We start from the raw sequence: 21,453 nt of genomic DNA, 5'->3' as shown, positions 1-21,453 counted from the left end.
AATGTTGGCAAGGATGTGCAGAACTTCATATACTCTTGATGAGAATGTAAAACTGGGCAACACCTTTGGAAAACAGTTTGGAAGTTCCTCAAAATTTCCCCAACAATTCTAAAACGTACATTCACATGAAAATGTGTACACAAATGTTCACAGCAGTACTATTTATAGCAGCCAAAAGGTGGGGAGCAGTCCAAACGTTGAGTTGGGGGGGGGTGCCTGCTAATGGAAATGGGGCTACTGGGGGCAGGGGTGATGAAAATGTCATAAAATTGACCATGGTGACAGCTGCATAACTCCGTGAATATACTAAAACCATGGATTGTATATCTTGGATGGGTTCATTTGATGCTACGTGAGTTCTACCCAATAAAGACGATTTTTAGAAAAGACAGAACACAACTAGACAAGTACAAATTGCAATGTGCACACGCCTGGTGCTGTAGCAGAAAATCGAGGGATTAGGAAGGCCTCCTGATGAAGTACCATTTGAACAGAGACGTGAGGGAGCCAGGCTGGTGGAATCAGGCAGAGGGAAGAACACGCAAGAAAGCCCACGGAGAAGAAGAACGAGTGTCCAAGAACTGCCCGAAGGCTGGGGTGGCTGGAACACAGCGAGCAGGGGGATGCGTGGCAGCAGACAAGGTTGCGGGTGCGACACGGGCACGACAGTGTAAGGGGAAACTCCTGGAAGGTGTTTAAGTGAGGCAGCGATCACCCAGTCAGCTGCGTAGAGAATGGGCTGGAGCGGGCAAAGGCAGAAGGAGACCAACTGAGAGACGATGCTGCTCTGACAGTTTGAGCAAGACATAGCAGTGGCTTGGACCAGGCCCACGTGCTGCTGGACCATGGTATCTAATGTTTCCACTGGAAAATCAGCTCCAAGTTGCAAGTAACCAACATAAAATGTGATTGATCCACTCACAGTATGGGACTGTCCTGCCATAGGAATGTTCATTAAGTATTTCATAAAAGACTTTTAAGTACAAAAAGTATGCTTGTATCAATCAATATAACCTCCACAGCACTAAATATCAGGTGAACATACATAGACACCTAATAACTGCCTAATTGATGGAGTCTTTGAAAAATAACCAGAGCTTTTTCTTCTTCAGTTTGCTGAGTTATGTAGAGTCCTAAGTGACGATTTATGCGATGTTTTCTGAATTACATATGTGATAATTTGAAAGAACCTGTCATTTAATATCTCAAAGTTTTCTTTTAATCTGGATCCTAAACCTAAGAACAATTTAAAGACTTTTAAATAAATTTTTTAAAAAACCCAACTCATGGGGCGCCTGGGTGGCGCAGTCGGTTAAGCGTCCGACTTCAGCCAGGTCACGATCTCGCGGTCCGTGAGTTCGAGCCCCGCGTCGGGCTCTGGGCTGATGGCTCGGAGCCTGGAGCCTGTTTCCGATTCTGTGTCTCCCTCTCTCTCTGCCCCTCCCCCGTTCATGCTCTGTCTCTCTCTGTCCCAAAAATAAATAAATGTTGAAAAAAAAAAATTTAAAAAACCCAACTCTTACTTTGTCTATCAACATTCGAGTAACACAAAGAATTAGCACTACCTCTTCAATGCAGTATCGTTTAGGATTAGACCTTATGTACCTCATACTAGATTATACCATAATCGGGTGATATTGATATGTGAGGTCCTTCTCTTGAACAGTTATTCTTTAGACTGAATATTCAAAGTCTCTCTTCCCTTTAAGGGATATTTATTGGGTAATGTTTTTGTCCAATAAACAATATATTGATTAGGAACATTAAGAATGGCATAAAATAACATATATACTCTGTAAGGAGCCTTAACTGTTGATAAGAAATAAATTTTAATTAATTATGTTTCTTATATACCATGCATCTTAATTTAATTTTCTTTCTCATACAAGCAACCTTCAGAGTAAGAGCAAAATGTACTTACTTATTTATAAGGTTTATAGATTAAGCTTCTGAAAATGTTCTTAATGTATACCATAACATGCTGAATACATGTGCATTTAGTTTTTAGATACTGCAGTAGTTAGAAATAGAAAAGAGCATAAGACACTGATGGCTATTCTGTAAAGCCATATAATTTACAAGGTAAAAAGAAAAATATTATCCATGACTCTGAACATTTATTATTTGAAAAATGTGTTTTCCACTGAGCTGGTTTGCAATTTTACCAAAGAACATTTGCAATCCTTAATTTCTAATATAAAGTTGGAAAAACTAAGGCACAGAAAAGTTAAACATCTTATTAGCTTTCATAACTCAGAGGTTAGATCATAGAATACTTTTAACTTTTAAATTCCAAGTATATGTTAAGGTAGGGAAATCAGTTTCTCATGAGCCATTTAGATCTTGGTTAAAAATATAAACCAAGTAAAAATTTTCTTCAGTATAGCTGCTTGGAGACAATAAAAATCTCCCAATTACTGCTTTTAAAAATTCCTGTTATGATTACTGGATAATTTTTGCTTTCATAAATAACCATTTGTCATTCAAGGGAAAAAAATGTATTCTCTTGGATTTAGCTCTAGTTAGTTCTCATAGGGTGATGGGCATTGAGGAGGGCACCTGTTGGGATGAGCACTGGGTGTTGTATGGAAACCAATTTGACAATAAATTTCATATATAAAAAAAAGAAACTTACAAAAAAAAACAAAAAAAGAACAAAAAAAGAAAGTAAGAATTGATATATACGATTTGTTGGTCATTTCCGGTCCTCTAATAATAAATATCTTCCGTCCCACTGGCTTGCCTGGCTGCCTCACCTGTAGTACAGCTTCTTCATCGTAAAGGGCAAGCAGCTGTAGCACTGTTTATAGATCTTATTCCCATCAGTTTCCAGTTCCGATCCGCACTTTGCACAGCCAGTATATACGATGTCAGGAAGGGAAGAGAGGATGCTCCTCAGGGAGCTGTGGTCATTCAGAGTTATCTTCTGAGCTGCTGTAACAGGTATCACTAGCTCTAAAATCTGGGCTTTGATTAGAATCACTCCTACAAGAGACCAACAAAAAGACGTATTTATAAATGATAGGACCAAAATTATAACTGCAGTTTACAAACATGGTTAACGATATGGTTGATTCAGTTGCTTTTACAGTGAAGGATATCCCTGAGGACTCGCTTTTGGTCTTCTCTTTTGTTCACTCTTTCCCTGGACAATCTCACCCGCTTGCAACTTCAGTGTTTACTCTGGGAAGTGATGGGTGAGCTGCCGATAACTAAAAGTGAAGATTTATTTGGAGAGTTTGGTTACAGAGGTGGGTGTTTTCTTCCTCTCTGTTCTCTAGCATCATGCAAAATAAGGTCTATCCTTCTTTCAGGAGAAATTCCTTCAAACACTTGAAACCAGCTAATATACCCTCTTTCCCTGTCCTGTCTTTCTTCTGATCATTGCTAAAAGCCAAGTGGCAGGTCAGCTATTCTTTCAGTCTCTGCTTTATCCAAAATAATACACCACTAGCTTATCCTCTGTTTAAACTTTGTTTTTGTTTTTCAATTCCTGCCCATCACCATCCATTCTCTGGGCATAGGTTACACAGCACATGAGCATCGAGAGTCTGCATTTACGAAATGTGTGACTCGCCAGGACATTGAGCATGTTCCTTGACTGCTCACTGGCTCATGCATTCACCTGTTAGACAAATACTGAGTATCTGGTATCTATCAGGCATTCCCTTTTCCTAATTCACCTTTGCCTTATTATATACTAGTGAGGTCTGTGAGTTCATCTGAGTTCATCTTCTCCCCTCCTCTCCAGATTTAGTTTAAAACCTTTATTTAAGCCTTTGGATTTGTTCTTCTTCATCCTTTTAGCAGGTAGTATACTCCAGGTCAGGAACTCATCCTTCTGGCTACCTATGCTCTTTTTGGGTTGTCTTCTTTAAGACGCCCACTAATGGTGACTTTCCTATTCCTAAGTCCTTCTGTTTGCTTTAGTCTTTTGGCACCCAAAGACTTTTCCAATCATGTCCTGTATCCCTACATGAATTGCAAGAATACGTAGTGGTCAGCATACTTAATAAACTACAGCAGACTCTACATCACACCTTTCCACAGACATGTTGAATCACTAAAACATTGATGAAAGAATTCAATAATTTTAGAAGAACACTAACATCACTCCTAACATTTTATAAATTTACACACCTCTATAAAAGAATTAAAAGTTCATTATTAATGTAGTTTCTGTTTCAAGGGGGCTTATAGCCTGCTGGGTACTGACATTCTGCTGATGGAAGGACCAGATACTGAGTAAGCATCTTCATTTCTTTATAAGGAGCCAGGCGCAGCCTCACCCCATCCAGCTTCTGTGAAGTTTTGTTAAGAGAACAGACTTTCTTAGGAAATTGTCCCATGTTAAGCTCCCTTTCTCCCTCCTTTTATTTAACTGAAACATGTCAGGAAAAAACTGCTTGTACTTCTATATACTCTATCCATTTCTGTCTTAAAAACACATAAACAATGAGAGAAACAATGAATTTAGCCCTCATAAGTGAACACAAAGAGAAGGAAAAATGGCTAAAAGGACCACTCTAAACACAGCCTAACCAGGGACTGACTGTACAGCACAAAGTCTCTGCATGGTTTAACAACGGGGAGTCCATCTCCAGAGTTTGCAAGGACATGCCCAATCCTCAGCCTCAGCCCCCAAACCAAATCTTCAGAGCTGTGAGCACCTATTTTGTTAGTGTTTATGATAGTCATTTTTATTTTAAAATCTACTTCTATGTCTTCAATTCCAGAAGGGAGCTGCTCTGTGTAAGCAGTAGATAATAGAGCTGACTTCTCCATGACACCAAGTTAAATGTAGCCCCTATTCTACCTGTGGCATACTTTCTTGCAGCAACCAGCTCCATAAGCCTATAGTGCTCTTGGAGGGCAGAGGAGGGGTGCATAAATATGAAGCAGTATAAAAATTTGTATATTCTATCATCTGTGTTCATCTTCCAGAAATGTTAATTTTTTAAGGTTTTATTTTTAAGTAATCTCTACACCCAACATGGTGCTCGAAGTCATGACCCCAAGATCAAGGGTTGCATGCTCTACTGACTGAGGCAGCCAGGCGCCCCCAGGAATATTAATTTAAATTAACTCTTAGTATTGGGATGCCTGGGTGGCTCAGTCAGTTACGCATCCGACTTTAGCTCAGGTCATAATCTCTCGGTTCATGAGTTTGAGCCCTGCATTGGGCTCTGTGCTGACAGCTCAGAGCCTGGGAGCCTGCTTTGAATTCTGTGTCTCCCTCTCTCTCTGCCCCTTGCCTGCTCACACTGTGTCTCTCTCAAAAATAAACATTAAAAATTAAAAAAAAATTGGGGCGCCTGGGTGGCGCAGTCGGTTAAGCGTCCGACTTCAGCCAGGTCACGATCTCGCGGTCCGTGGGTTCGAGCCCCGCGTCGGGCTCTGGGCTGATGGCTCAGAGCCTGGAGCCTGTTTCCGATGCTGTGTCTCCCTCTCTCTCTGCCCCTCCCCCGTTCATGCTCTGTCTCTCTCTGTCCCAAAAATAAATAAACGTTGAAAAAAAAAAAAAATTAAAAAAAATTAATTAACTGTTAGTATTAATAAATGTTGCAATGTAGAACTAGGTATATGGAGTTCTTCTCTAAGAATAAATCTCTGTATTCCATTAAAAGTTGGGTTTTTTGAGAGGTGTTACTGTTTTTGTTTTCCACTTGCATTCTCCTTAGACTTAATAATGGTCATATCTTGGAGAACATATATGCATACATATGTGAATTAACACTACACAAGTCAGAAAATTTTAATCTGGCATTTGGCCAACGTAGAAAAAGGGACTGGATTTATGCTCCCATCTTATGATATAATAAAAAATAAATATTTGATCTTTGTCCCTAGTTCCTGGCACAGAGCTCTAAAAAATGCTTGGATCTCCAAGTGATAAGAGTGACTTCCGTATGCTAATAAGATGATGACGGGCGGCTGGGGGCCCATGGGCAGCTTCAGGTCTTGGTGGGGAAGGGGGCTGATGACCAGAAAGACCAAGGCATGGTTAGAGAGTTGGAACTTTCAGCTCCACCCCCCCAAACTCTGGGGAGTGGAAAGAGGTTGGAGATTGAATTAATCACAAACAGCCAGTGGTTTAATCAATCATGCCTACACAAGGAAACCTTGATAAAAGCCCTTAAACAAAAGGGTTCAAGGAGCTTCTGGGTTAATGAACATGTTGAGGTACTGGGAGAACCTGAAAAGGGTGGAGGCTCTGTGCCCCTTCATCCATACCTCGCCCTGTGCATCTCTTCCATTTGGCTGTTCCTGAGTTGTATCCTTTATACCAAACCACTAAACGCAAATAAAGAGTATTCCGGGGGCACCCGGGTGGTTCAGTTGATTAAGCGGCTGACTCTTGAGTTAGGCTCAGGTCATGATCTCACAGTTCAGTTTGTGAGATGGAGCCCTTGTGTCAGGCTCTGCATTGACAGCACCAGCACAGAGCCTGCTTGGTCTTCTCTCTCTCCCTCTCTCTCTCTGCCCCTCCTCTGCTCACACACGTCCTGTCTCTCTCTCAAAATAATAATTTTTTTTTTAATGGATACATTGGAGTTCATCAAGATTCAAAACTTAGGGCCTTCAAAAGACCTGGTTAAAAGAACAAGTGAGAAGACAAGTGATAGACTAGGAGAACATCTTTGCAAAGCATATATCTAATAAATAATTTTTATTCAGAATATAAAGAACTCTCAAAATTCAATAATAAGAAAATAATCAACCCTTGTTTTTTAAATGGGCACAAGATTTCAGTTGACACTTCATCAAAGAAGACATATGGATGGCAATGAAGTACATGAAAAGATGCTCAATATCATTAGCCAATAGGGAAATGCAAATTAAAACCACAACCACCTATCATTACCTAAATTAAAAAGAATGCTCATACCAAGCGTTGACGTGGATATGGGAAAAACAGAACTCCCACACACTGCTTGGTGGAAATGTAAAATGCTACAACTACTTTGGAAAACAGTTTGACGGTTTCTTAAAAAATTAAACACACATCTACCATACAATACAGCTATTTATTCAACTCCTAGGTACCTACCCAGCAAAAAAAGAAACGACTATGTCCATCTAACACTTTATACATGAATGTTTATAGAAGCTTTACTTATAATAGCCAAGAACTGGAAACAACCCAGATGTCCATCAGCAGACGAACAGACAAATCGCAGTGCATTCATACAACAGAATAAAAAGGAATGAATTAGTCATATGCACAAAAGCAGAGATACATCTCAAAAGAATTTGCTTAAAGATGCCAAACAAAACAGTGTACATAATATATGATTCCATGTATAAAAAATCATAGAAAAGGCAAACTAATCTCTGGTGATAGAAAGCAGATTAATTGCCTAGAAGGATCAGGGGGCAGGCATGCGTGGAAGGGAGAGTTTACAAAGGGGCAGACTAGTGATGGTTTAACGACTGTGGTGATGGTTTCATGGGTTTCATGTCAAAACTCACCAGTGTGAATGTGTATACTTCAAATAAGGGCAGTTTACTGTATGAAAATTATGCCCTAAAAACTCAGTTAAAAACCTTTTTAAATCTGACACTCTGAGCCGTATTTGAAAAGCACTCTGATAGATCCTCTGCTCTGCCTATGATACAACTTACACGTTTCTGTGGATGTACCAAAAGGGGGTATAGCATGCCAGCAAAAAGTCCCAGAAATAAACTTGAAAATCTTAGCATGTGATCTCTTAGGAGCTTCAAACCCATTTCATTTTGGAACAGATTCTTTTTTATTAGAATTGTAAAAATAATCTTATTTCACTTAAACCACACCTAGCATTTAATAAAATCTAAAACCATCTATAAGAATTCAGAAAATCACTCATGCAAACGGGAGAATAAAATTAAAACTTACTATCAAGATCCAAAGTTCCTGAGATATTCTTAAAAACTTAACCTACAAAAGCACCAAAAATGGTAATCTTATATAAATTCTGAGAAAAAAAATTTGACCAAATATTTTCTTCTTCATTAGAAAATTTAAATTATGTAACAATAAACCTACAGATACATTCCATTTTTTTCAACCCTCATTTCCCCTCTAAAAACAATTGCTACAATAACCACTAGAAAACATTCTATTAGTTTCCAAGATTGATGATCACTGACATTTACTGATTGATTATTGGCATTTAGCAACCTTAAATATAGCCTTGAATGCCATCTAATTTGTTATACCTTTAACTAGGAGTTAGCATACTTTTAGCAGCATCTCTATACTTAGGAAGCCAATGCAATTTATGAGAAGTATTTTCCACTTAACTTGTATCACTTTATCTAGTTATTTTCACTATTTGACTCTCTTTATTCTGAAGTGTATAACATATTGAACCTAAAGCACATTCCTTTTACTACTGCACTCTAATTACTTTAATGGTATTAAGTTCATGGAAAGCGTGTATGTGAATAAAATCCATTTCCAAAGCCATTCTTTCATGTAGTGTTTCTGAGGATTAATTTTATACCCATATATGCACACACACATACAAACACGTGAGTTCAGAAAGTACATTATATTTTACTAAGCAGTAAGCAAATTGCGTGGATTCTATATCAATGCTAAATTTTAACAACCATGTATAGGTAGCAGCTTAGTAACTTGATAAAATGCTTATCTCAACAGTCACTCTGGTTAGGGTAATTTTTCTATTTCCGGTTTATTAAATGATGAATGGCTTGTATAAATATGCAAAAAATATTTTTAAGTAATTCTCTAATAATTACAACTGAACCTCAAAGGATTGTTAGGCAGAAAGCTCAGAAGATGCAAATATCTGGTTCGGTTATTTATGATGATCTGTATTTCACTTTTATGTTCAATTGTACATTTTTCCCCACAAATGGCAGCTTAAACTAGCAGTGTCTTACATATATAGAGATCTTACCTGAACGCTTATCCTCTAAGTGTGTTGCCAAATCTGACATCTTCACAAAAGAGGGCATGCTTTTTTGGAATTTTGCTTTAAATTTAACCGCCCTTATATCATCATCAAACAGGCACTCACAGGATGACCAAGATGTTGTATGCAATTCTAAGCTTTCTAGGATGTAATTGCGCTGAACAAAAAGATATTTAAATTCCCAAATATAATCTTAAACAAACAAACAAAAACAAAAAGTCACCAAAAAAGAAATAATCTAGGCTCAGAATCAAATTAAATAGATCAATCTGATTAAATCAGTTAAATGCAACATTTATCGCACTAAGGAATTTGGGTGTAAAGAGACAAAATGTGAACGCTGTTTTAAGGCAATAGGATAAAGACGCTGGAGATAATTTTAATAAAAATGTTTTCTAAAGATTTCCTGGTCTCTTAAACAGTCATAATTTATCATAACCAACTGCTTTTCAGAGTAGCTATTTCCTGTTTTGGTATTTACAGGCAAAGATTTTTAAAAATAGTAAGGCATAGAAATGGACACATGTCTGCCATAAGTAATACCTCTCGTTGATTTTCCAACACCTTTGTTTTCTTATTTAGCTAATTTTTCCAGGACCAAAAAAAAAAAAAGCATTGAGAGACAATTGCATGTATTTTTAGCTCCGTCAGTAATAATCTGAATCCTTAAAACCACAGTAGCACAGAGCTCCTTTTCAAATAATCACATTCTATATTAATAAATTCAACTTTATAATAAAACAAAAAGATTTCTTAGCACTAAGTTTTCTAACAATAACAGCTATTTTTATAAAACAGTATTTTTAGTTTCCTTCAGGCAATAAATCTAATTCACACCCCTCCCCAACACTGCCTCCTTAGTTTTTTTCCTTAGTTTCGTTTGGAAAAATGGACAGTCTTAAAAACGGTAAATCTGTACAGACAGAGCATCGTTAGGAAGAGCTAAAGCATATATATTCCAAGTTGTTGCTTAAAAACAATAGCTATTTTTAAAATGGTTTGCTTGTCTTATTATAAAATACATGCTTAGAAATGAGAGAAGCTAAATAAGCAAATAAATAACACCTGTAACCTCAACATCCCCAAATCAACACAGTTAACACTTTTGTGGACATCCAGTTGTTTTCAATGTGATTTTTACTTAATATGTTAAATATATTTTGTATGTCCTTAAGTATTATTCTATATTAATTTTTTTAATGTTTATTTACTTTTGAGAGAGAGAGAGACAGAGAGACAGAGAGAGAGCAAGCAGGGGAGGGACAGAGACAGAAGGAGACACAGAATCCAAAGCAGGCTCCAGGATCCGAGTTGTCAGCACAGAGCCCAATGCAGGGCTCGAACCCATGAACCACGAGATCATGACCTAAGCCGAAGTCGGATGCCCAACTGACTGAGCCACCCAGGCGTCCCATTATTTTATATTATTTTAAAATACTACATAATATGTCAATACTTTGGCACAGATATTCCAAAATCTTAAAAATTATTATAGCAATTCCCTATTTAAAGCATGTTGGTTGTTTTTTCAATTCTTTACTATTGTAACAATACTGTGATAAATATATTTTTAGCTACATCTCTATAGCCATGAGAAATTCCTAGAAGTATAATCATTAGGCGAAAGGTATTCCAAATTCTGAGATTTTCAAACACATTATCAGTTGTCCTCAAGAAAGGTTTTGCCAATTTACATTTCCAATAGTTTATGAGAGTAGCTGTTCCTCCACATATTCTCTATCAATTTCTCAGGAGAAAAATCACGGGCTGTCGTTATTTTATTTGTGTGCCTTCAATTACTAGTAAGTAAATTTTTTTCATACATTCATTGGCCATTTTTATTTCTTCTTTGGGGGACTTTCTGTTCATATCTCTTGCCCATTTATCCTTACAGATATTTGTCTTTTGCTTATTGCATTATTTTCTGACAAAATGCAATATTTTTTTCTGGTTTTTCACTTTCTTTTTAATTTGGTATATGGTGATTTTTATGTACGGTTCTTGTTGCTGCATTTTTTTAACCTTCTAATCTTTTTTTTTTTTTTTTTAACGTTATTTATTTCTGAGACAGAGAGAGACAGAGCATGAATGGGGGAGGGTCAATGAGAGGGAGACACAGAATCTAAAACAGGCTCCAGGCTCTGAGCTGTCAGCACAGAGCCCGACGCGGGGCTCGAACTCACGGACCATGAGATCATGACCTGAGCCGAAGTCGGACGCTTAACCGCCTGAGCCATCCAGGCGCCCCATAGTGTTATTTATTTTTGAGAGAGAGAGAGAGACAGAGCATGAGTATGGGAGGGGCAAAGAGAGGGAGACACAGAATCCGAAGCAGACTCTAGGCTCTGAGCTGTCAGCACAGAGCCGGACGCGGGGCTCGAACTCACGGACCGCAAGATCATGACCTGAGCCGAAGTCAGCCGCTTAACCAACTGAGCCACCCAGGCGCCCCTAACCTTCTACTCTTTAGATACCAAATAAGTTTGCTTATATTTTCTTCTACTACTCACGGTTTCTTTTTTTAAAAGATATTTGAAACTTTAATGCATCTGGAATTTATTTTGGCACAAATATGAAGTATAAACTTAATTCTCCTTTTTCTCAAATTGTTAGCTCGATATTTCAAACATTACCTGCTCTTTTTCCAAAAGGAAAAAGTTTCCTTTATTTCTTAATTATAAATAAAATATATTTACTATAAAATATTTATACAATAAAAGAAAAGAGCAGTAATAGATAAGATTGGCCAATGTTTTAATATAGTAGATAATGGGTACTGTAGCTCATTATATTATTTTGTATATATTAAGTTTGAAGTTTTTACTAAAGGTTTAAAAAATAAATGTGGATTCACACATCCATATAATTCAAACTAGAGGCATAAAGAAAAAAAAAACACATATAGCATTTTAGTATCTCCAATTCTTTAGTATTTAGTATCTCCAATTCTTTTAATGTATACACATACTTACATACCCGCTTTATTAAAATGGGATCCTACTGTACATGAAACTATATAATGTACTTATTTTTTTCCTTTTTCCATGTTTTTAATTGCCATTATTGTACCAATACGGCATATGCTTTATACACATATATATTTCATTTTCAATTTTATCATGTACTGTTTAAACTAAATATTAACATCATTTCCATCTCTCCAGGCTAATGAACATACATATCTTTGGTAGTGAATACCTTTCTGTGTCCACCCAGACCACAAATGACCTTCTCAACTGCTCCTTCACCCTCTGAAATAAGCTCAGGCATTCCTATTGTACTTTCCCACCCTGTCCCTGAGGCCACAGTTGATTGAATAGAATTCAATCCGGGCAATCAGATTTTCCGTGCTAGGAATTTGGAAATGGCACTGGTCTAGGTTAAAAGGAAAAGTAAGAGCAGGAGCTACAGAGTAACCATCTTCTGCTGCCTTCCCTATGGTTGAAAAGCAGAGGAAGTCTGCAAGGAGTGAATAAAGCAGACAGACAGAGAAGCTGCCTGGTACCCACAAAGCTTTTCAGCTCCCAGTCCCAAGAACCCCTGAACCCATCAGCGCTCTTGCTCTCTGCACCCTGAGACATTCATTCCTGTATACTTCAGATACATCCCCCTGAATTGCTGAAATTACCCAGAGAAGAGGTCCAGTTCTAACTACAAGCCCTCTGTGCCCAAGTTTAAATGTAATTTCTTAATACATTCCATGGATTGCAAAACCTCTGTGCACAGACATTTTCAAATGTGTGGGGTTTTTTTTCTTATCATTTGAAATGAAGTTACTTCCTCCTCAAACTTGAGTCTCTTACTTCTTAAAGACTGGGAATTTTGACTGGTTGCTTAATCTGTATTTTATTCTTAATTCATTTATTCATAAAGAAAACAGGGGCACGAGGGTGGCTCAGTCGGTTAAACGTCTGACTTCAGCTCAGGTCATGATCTGGCGGTTTGTAGGTTCGGCCCCACGTCTGGGCTCTGTGCTGACAGCTCAGAGCCTGGAGCCTGCTTTGGATTCTGTGTCTCCCTCTCTCTCTGCCCCTCCCCGCTCACACTTTGTCTGTCTGTCTCTCTCTCTCTCTCTCTCTCTCTCTCTCTCAAAAATAAATAAACATTAAAAAAAGAAGAAAACATCTATGAGGGCAGGCACAGTGCTGTGTAATGAGCATACAGTGGTGAACAAGCATGGCAGGATGCTTGTATTCATAGAAATTTTAATCTATGGAGAAAATCAGTTTTCAAGCAAGCAAATAAGCTGGATAATCCTGATTGTGTTCAGTGGCACAAATGGCCTTCAAAGAGTTGATCTGATAGAGAGTGGTTATACATATGTGTGTGAGGCCCCTCTGAGAATATGAAATTGGGGCTGAGAAATGAAGGAGCCATCCACGCAGGGAGCTTCAGGGGAAAGCACTCTGGAGAAAGGAAACATGTAAATTCAGGATCCAAGCCAGGAAAAAGATCAGCAAGTTCAAGTAACAGAGAGGAGTCCTGTGCAGGTTGGACTAGTTAGTCTGAGGGAGACTGGTATTGAGACAATTTGTAATACATTTTTATATTGAATCATGAATTAAGGATGTGAATAGATTTCAAACTTCCATGCAGACCTAACTATGATTTTGCATGAAGTATAATCACAAATGTTGGGATCATTTGCATTACTCTGCCTATTTAGTAATATCACAAGAGTGATTTACTATAATTTGTTACATTTTTAAAGTATTAGATTTCTATTAAATACTTTCAGGTGAATATTGCATTAGAATGGCATTCACTTCTGAATAGCTTATTTTATGTACCCACTTATCCCTAAGAAGTCCACACTCATTAGGACCTAGACTGTGATCAACACTTGCTACATATGAGGCATCCCAAATTCCCATGCATATTTCAAAAGAATGTGAATTTGGGATTTCTTCTTATTCTTCCCCCAAAACATCACCTCTGTGATCTCCAGTATTCAGTAACAACTACCTGACGGTCATTTCTGATTATATCACCTACATGTGAGTTTGTTATCCTCAGGAACAAGTAAAACCAGTGCCCAGTGTGGAGGTTAATATAGAGAATGCCTCAAGAGGTCCTAAATGAATACATAAAATGCTAACAATTTCTGAAGGGAGAATCACTTACTTAGATGATCCTTCAAAATTGGTATTATCCTAGTTTAAAAAGAATAATCTTGAGGTATTGAGGTGGATATCATAACTTAAAAGTGATGGTAATGAATAAAGTATGCTAAATGAATGAATGAACAAAGAACAATGGTATCTTAATTCCTGGACTCACAAATTTTCAATATTAACCTAAATACCATAGAATTATCTAGAGACAACTGGAATGTCTCTTCTATTAACCAAAGAACTACTACTTTTCAAAGAATATCCACATTAAGCACAGAGCAGTGTGCTTGGCTACAGCTCCATTATCAATGGAATAACACCTTTGACCTACATTTTGTCCCGCATGCACTAGACTCATGTTCCCAGCTCTGACATAATGGTCAATAATGATGGCTGGTCTACCACTGACACGTGTTTGTCGGATTTCTCAACTGGACAAATATTTGTTGCTGTTTGATCCTAACATGAAAGTCAAAAGTCAGACTTATCTCAAATCTTGGTTATGGGCTATTAATGATTAAAAGAGAGAATGTGACAGATCGTATCCTTAGATAATTATTTTGTAGGTAGAAGTTTGGGAAGAGGCATTAACTCTTTGGGGTAAAAAAAAAAGTCACACACCTAATCAATCTGTAGATTAATTTAGCAGGATAAAATGACTGGTAAGCCACTAATTAAACTATCTCTGACTGTTACAACTAAAGAATCTCACAATATCAAAATGAATATACATCATTTTCTTGAAACATCAATTCCATTTAATTAAATACATCATAAATTATTATTAAGTCCTGCTTTAAAGAAAACGGAATTGTGGGTCATATTTTAAACACGAACATTCTATGGATGGCTAATAGTCCGCGCTTTTAGAACAACTGGTATAAAAGCCTGGAATGCACTCATTTATTAAACAGTAACATTGAGACTTGAAAGGGTTAATGCAGCTCCCCTAACATCTGCCTTATAACCAGGGAGAAGTTTATTTATCAGGGTACTTTGGCTGAATAAAAACTGTAGAAGCTTCTCCAGAATTCAATTTTAAAGAACATTTCCTGAAGGAGATAAGACCCTCGCTAAAAAGGTAAAGTAGTATACCTGGGAATAAGTAGAAGCTTTTATTCTACCACCATTAATTATAGAGGACTTTTCAGATCACTAAACTGCTTACAGGAGGTATAAAATTATAACAGAAGAAATCTCAAGAAGAATAGTCAATTATGACCACCTACTATTTCAAACACAGACCTTCTTAATCTCTTAAGAAGTTCCTCATCTGAAGCTCATAAGCATTAATCATTTACCTAACTATAAATAAATTAAATGTTTTTTGGTGTATTTACCTTTTTTCCTTTGAAGTTGAGGGTACCAGGCTGCTCCAGGACCCCATAATACAAGCACATAATGTTGACCTTGGACCTGTTCCACTGTTAACATAACTTTCCTTTGCTTCTGTCCTCTATAACTGTATAATGCCTCTGGAAAAGAAATATTTTAGTTGGCATTACTCTCTCACAGGTGACACCATACTCTAATGTCTCGTGATAAATACAACCGTGATACCCAAATGATATCCTAAGAAAGTCTTGTATCTTAATTATTTTATAACCTAAAATTGAGAAGGAGCCCCCAGTGTTTACCTGTCAGTATAGTGATATCAACAACCCTCAGCACCGCATGGACTAACATGTCCGGCTGCAGCTCCTCCAATTCTACAAATTCTATACTGCTCACTCTCTGAGGCTGCCTCTGAGGAAGATCTCGGAGATAGGAATGTTTTGAAGACACGTATGCCAGTAAGTCTTGAAGTACAGCATCACTGACTATCTTGGAATCTAAGAAAGAAAAACACACACATGCAGAAAAGATGGCAAAATTACATTTTCTTGAAAACACAGTATTTTCTTAGAAATGCATTTTATCTTGTAAAGTGTGATTAAGTGTAAAAACCACACTTTCATTTCTACAAATATGTAACTTATTCTTAAATGTTTAGATGCAAAACATAAGCCTGATTATTTTTAACCAACGGAATTAGAATTATTTACTATCTCCAGAAATAACTTGCCCTGTTCCCTTCTCGGTTCCATTTTTCTACCAATTAACTAAGACCAGTATTTCTTTTTTTTTTTTTTTTTTTTTTTTTTTACTCCTCCATTACCCTCTTATACCCAATCGGTCCCCTAATCCCTGCAGTCTGATTGGCTCACACCTTCCACGACCATCCCAACCACTGCTATTCTTCCTCAAGGCTCTTACATTTCTCACGTGAAATGCTCTTAAGGGTCACCTACCTGACCCTCCCTGAACATGTCTTCCTTTTCCCCACTTCTATGCCTCTGTCCTTACGATTGTCCCTGGCTACAATGCTGCCACCCTCTCAACCTATCCAAATACTACACAGAATACACTATGGAGAGGCTCTCAGTGACTTCTTCCCCTGAACTTAGAGGGTTTTTATCTCCAGCTCCCGTGTGGCATGTGAGCATGTGCTACACTGGCATATTCCCTTGATTATTAGAACAGTAATTTAGTTCTTTGGTCATTATGCCATTTACATGTTTTTCTCCTATGTTTAAATTATTTGTCTCAATTTTTCTCATTTTTTGAGATACATTTACATATAATAAAATGCACACATTGATAAGTTTGCTGATTAAAATTTAATTTCCTTGAAGGAAAGGGAGGTGTATTTGAATATATGGTGGATTGTTGATCAAAATACAATCTTAGCAAAAGGCACTTACGTACTTTTTTAGAAGGTTGGGTCTATTTGCTGGTTTCAGTAGAAAAAAAAAACAACAAGTAATTCTTCTTTCCTTCTCCCTTTAACACCCTCCTCCTAATGTATTTCTTATGCCACACGAAAGCCTCATTATTCATTCACTCATCAGAAGACCATCCACTGTGTGCCAGGCATCATGCCAGGTTCTAGGGATACAAAGATATACCTTGTCTGTATACCTGCCATTATACCTGCACAGAAGAATTATCAACCTAGAGACAGTCAGTAACAAACACAGGGCTTAGAATATAAGAGATACATGGAAGCATTCTAACAACACACAAAATCAACTGCCCAGGCAAGTGGAAAGAGGCTTTATTGAAGAAATATTTGAGCTGGGTTCTGGAAAAATGTCCTGGAGTTTTCTAGGTAATAACTGGAGAAGGGGGTAGGTATATCTCCAGGTAAAGAGAAAGGGGTCTGTATTCCTTTATGTATTATAGATGCCTCTGGCAGTCTGATGAAGTATAAATCCATTATCAAAATAATATTTTTATAATAGCCTTATTGAGATATAACTCACATGCATAAAATTATCTTTATCAGAATAGTATTTTTATAACAGCCTTGTTGAGATATAATTCATGTGCATAAAATTCACCTTTTTAAAGTGTATAATTCAGGGCACCTGGCTGACTCAGTCAGTAGAACATTCAACTCTAAACCTCAAGGTCGTGAGTTCAAACCCCATGTTGGGTGTGAAGTCTACTCAAAAATAAAATTTTAAAAAATGAAATGAAATGAAAAGAAAGAAAAGAAAAGAAAGAAAAGAAAAGAAGAGGGGCGCCTGGGTGGCGCAGTCGGTTAAGCGTCCGACTTCAGCCAGGTCACGATCTCGCAGTCCGTGAGTTCGAGCCCCGCGTCAGGCTCTGGGCTGATGGCTCAGAGCCTGGAGCCTGTTTCCGATTCTGTGTCTCCCTCTCTCTCTGCCCCTCCCCCGTTCATGCTCTGTCTCTCTCTGTCCCAAAAATAAATAAACGTTGAAAAAAAAATTTAAAAAAAAAAAAGAAAAGAAAAGCAGAAAAGAAAAGAAAAGAAAAGAAAAGAAAAGAAAAGAAAAGAAAAGAAAAGAAAAAATAATGGGGCACCTGGGTGGCTCAGTCAGTTAAGCATCCTACTTCAGCTCAGCTCATGATTTCACGGTTCATGGGTTCAAGCCCCAAATAGGGCTCTGTGCTGACAGCTCAGAGAATGATTCTGTCTCCCTCTCTGCCCCTCCCCACTCATGCTCTGTCTCTATCTCAAAACTGAATGAAAGTTAAAAAGAATTTTTTTTTAAGGGGCACCTGGATGGCTCAGTCAGTTAAATACCTGACTTCGGTTCAGGTCACGATCTCACAGTTCATGGGTCCAAGCCCCTTGTCGGGCTCTGTGCTGACAGCTCAGAGCCTGGAGGCTGCTTCAGATTCTGTGTCTCCCTCTCTCTCTGCCCCTCCCCCGTTCATGCTCACTCTCTCTCTCTCTCTCTCTCAAAAATAAATATTTTTTTTTAAATTTTAATTTTTAAATAAAATATAATAATAAAAATAATTTAGTTATGCATAGTATTCCACTGTGGAAATGTAACACAATTTAATCAACCATTCTGCTATGTACAGGCATTCCAATTTTTCCCTCTTGCAATTACAAATACTGCCTCATGTTGTTATAATCGTATCTTTAGGACAGATTCCTACAAGTAGGCTTGCTGGGTTGAAAGCTGAGTACATACGTACTTTGTAATTTTGTATCACCAAATATCTCTCCAGAAACTGCAGCAATTCTCATTGCCTCCAGCAATGTGTCAGAGGGCCTGTTTTCCCACAGCTTCATCAACAGCATGTGTTATCATATTTTTAAATTTTTGCCAATCTGACAGTAAGAAATAAAATTCCTGTGTAGTTTTAATTTGAATGACTCAGGTCTTTTTCCCATTTTCCTATCAGGTCCTTTGTCACTCAATTTGTAAGAGTTCTCCCTATACTAGGAATATTAGCCTTTCTTCTACGTGTATGTTGCAAATATTCTCTCCAAGTCTGCCGATTGTCCTTTGGCTTTGTTAATGGTGCTTCTGGGCATGCAAAATTTTATTTTTCTACAGTCAAATTTATCTGTCTTTTTTTTTCTTTAACTGCTTCTGAATTCTGAGAAATAATAAGAAAGTGTTCCCTACATCAAGATGATAGAGAAATTCATCCATGTTTCCTTCTAGTAACTGAATGGTTATATTTTTTATATTTAGATTTTTAATCCATTTGGAGTTTATTCTTCTATTTTGTGTGAGATACTGTTCTAATTTTGTCTTTTTTCGAAATGGCTACCCAGTTGCCTCACCACCATTTATTAAAAAGTTTACCTTTACCTCAGTGATCTCAGATAACATCTTTGTCATATACTAAATTATATGTATACAGGTCTAATTCTGATCTTCCTGTTCTATTCCACGGGTCAATTTGTCTATTTATGTACCAGTATCACACTGTTTTAATTATAGAGGCTTTACAGTTTAATGCCTGTCTCGTAAGCATGATCCCTTGTGCTTTTTCTTTTTGAATGTTTTCCTGGATATTCCTGCATGTTTGTTTTTCCATATGAAGGTTAGTATCAAGTTGTATATGCCATAGCATGGCTTCCCAATATTGTTATTGAGACGGCCCTGAATTTATAAATTCACTTATGGAGACCGGATACCATTATAATGTTGAGTCACCTTATTCAGGAACAGGGAATGTTGTGCTTCCATTTCTTCTTGTCTTTCTTTCTTTCCGGAGTGTTTAAATTTTTTTCCTTATATAGGCTATGAAAATTTCTTGTTAAATGTATTCCGAAGTATCTTCTTTATTGCTTTCACCAATGACTTTTGCCCTACCATCATGTCCTCTGTTCAGTGTTTGTGTATGGAAGGCTAGTGACGGTTTCAACATTAATTTTAGTATCCTGTTGCACCACTGAATTCCTTTATCGTTTGAATTGATTCTTTGGTTCCCTGGAGTGTTTCTGATATGTTATCAAAAGCATTTGCACGTATAGTTTTTACTCTTCTTCACCCATCCAGATACCTCTGCTTGTCTACTTGTATTGGTTGATAACTCCAGTATCATCATAACGAGCAGCAGAAATAGTGTACATCCTTACCTTGTTCCGGATTTTAGTGGAAATGCCTCTAGTGTTTCTCCATTAAATAAGATACTGGCATTAGGACTAAATACATCCGTTTTAGTGACACAGTATCAACTGTATTGTAACTGTTACCACTGTATTGATATTATATTTATTGATCCTGAAGGAGAAAGTATCCCTCAACTCCATTTCCTGGAGAGCTTCTTATGATAAAGGGGTGCTCAATTTTGTCAATATTTATGGAGATAATCATACAATTTTTCTTTCCATTTATTAATCTGGTATATGATAGTCATAGATCTTCTAATATTGAAACACATCTTTCCATTTCTGGAAAAAATCTCACTTGGTCATTATTTCTTTAAGGTAGTGTTAGATTTGGTTTACTAATATTTTGTTTAGACTTTGTATGCGTGTACAATACTAGTCTGTATTCTTATTTGTAATGTCTTTCTTTGGTTTAGGTGTCAGTGTCTTATTTTATAAAAGGAATTAGGAAGTTTCCTTCTTCAATATTCTAGAAGAATTTTCAGAGCACTGGAACTATCTGGTCTCTTGGTAGAATTCTCCTGTGAAACGATGTGAGCCTGGCAACATTTTTGTATAATTTTTAAACTAATTTTGAATAATTTTCTCTATTTCTTCTATAGAACTGGTCTAAGCTATATCTCAAATCCATCCATTTCTCATTATCTCTGCTGGCCACCCATTATCTCTCAACCTCGACTACTGCAGTAACTTCCTAACTCCCTAATTCAGCTCCATGAGCAGCCCTTCGCAGCCAGATCTACGGTATTCCCATCTCTGCCCTTTGTTAGTTTCCGTCATAGCATTCATGATCACCCTCATGTCTGTAGGTTCTTCCTTATCGGCCCGCCACACAGGGACATCGGCGCCACGAAGGCTGGCACCAGGGGGACACTGTTCACCACTGTACCCCCAGTGCACAGTGCCTCAAACAACGTCAACACTTCATACATATAAACCAGGTAGGTGAAGAACTCAACTTTAGTTATTTTATGAGATCATGTCAGTGCTGATTTTCTGCTGACTAGTTTCCCTCGGAAACAGGGAAATCTTAACCCTTTCCAAACACCTTTGTTATTGTTCTAACTGTTGTTACTCTCTTCTACTTACCCTGCCTTCCTTTGAGAATACTTATTATTCATGGGTTGGAATATGCTGTACCTTCCATACATGCCACACAACTTTCTTGTTATTCTAATTAATCTCTTGTAAAATCAGTGTATTCTTATGTACTCATGGCTATCTTTCTATGACACTGTTTCAGTATTCCATCAAATACATTTTGCTTACTATTTCTCCCATTAATATTTCTGTATTGTTGGTTCAATATATTACATGCAGGTTCAATACCTCATGGTTCAATATATTACATGCAGGTTCGATACCTCACATTTAATCTTCACAGCAACCCTATAAGCTACGTATGTATTTTAATTTCCATTTCACAGATGAGGAAACAAGGGTACAACGAGGTTAAGTAACTTGCCGGAAGACACAGACTGCAAGT

At 37.4% G+C, this 21,453-nt stretch overlaps 1 protein-coding gene across 5 annotated transcripts in view; it reads right to left on the bottom strand.

Moving 5' to 3' along the window:
* Positions 1–21,453, bottom strand: part of SHLD2 (shieldin complex subunit 2) — an 83,364-nt gene that overhangs the window by 7,846 nt on the left and 54,065 nt on the right. For 4 of the 5 annotated variants that reach the window (XM_047073068.1, XM_047073069.1, XM_047073071.1 and 1 more), the window contains exons 4-7: positions 15,676–15,870; positions 15,379–15,513; positions 8,910–9,116; positions 2,757–2,985 (exon numbers count right to left, since the gene is read on the bottom strand). In XM_047073068.1, coding sequence (XP_046929024.1) covers positions 2,757–2,985; positions 8,910–9,116; positions 15,379–15,513; positions 15,676–15,870 — 766 coding nt within the window. The remainder of the gene's footprint in view (positions 1–2,756; positions 2,986–8,909; positions 9,117–15,378; positions 15,514–15,675; positions 15,871–21,453) is intronic. The other variant, XM_047073072.1, reaches the window with a different exon arrangement.

The sequence above is a fragment of the Lynx rufus genome, unplaced genomic scaffold (assembly GCF_022079265.1).
Source record: "Lynx rufus isolate CCGP_SWC_20201006 ecotype Redwood Valley unplaced genomic scaffold, mLynRuf1.p SCAF_11, whole genome shotgun sequence".
In the NCBI taxonomy this organism is placed as follows: Eukaryota; Metazoa; Chordata; class Mammalia; order Carnivora; family Felidae; genus Lynx; species Lynx rufus.
Note: the sequence above shows the minus strand (reverse complement) of the source record. Positions and strands in the feature narration are given on the sequence as shown.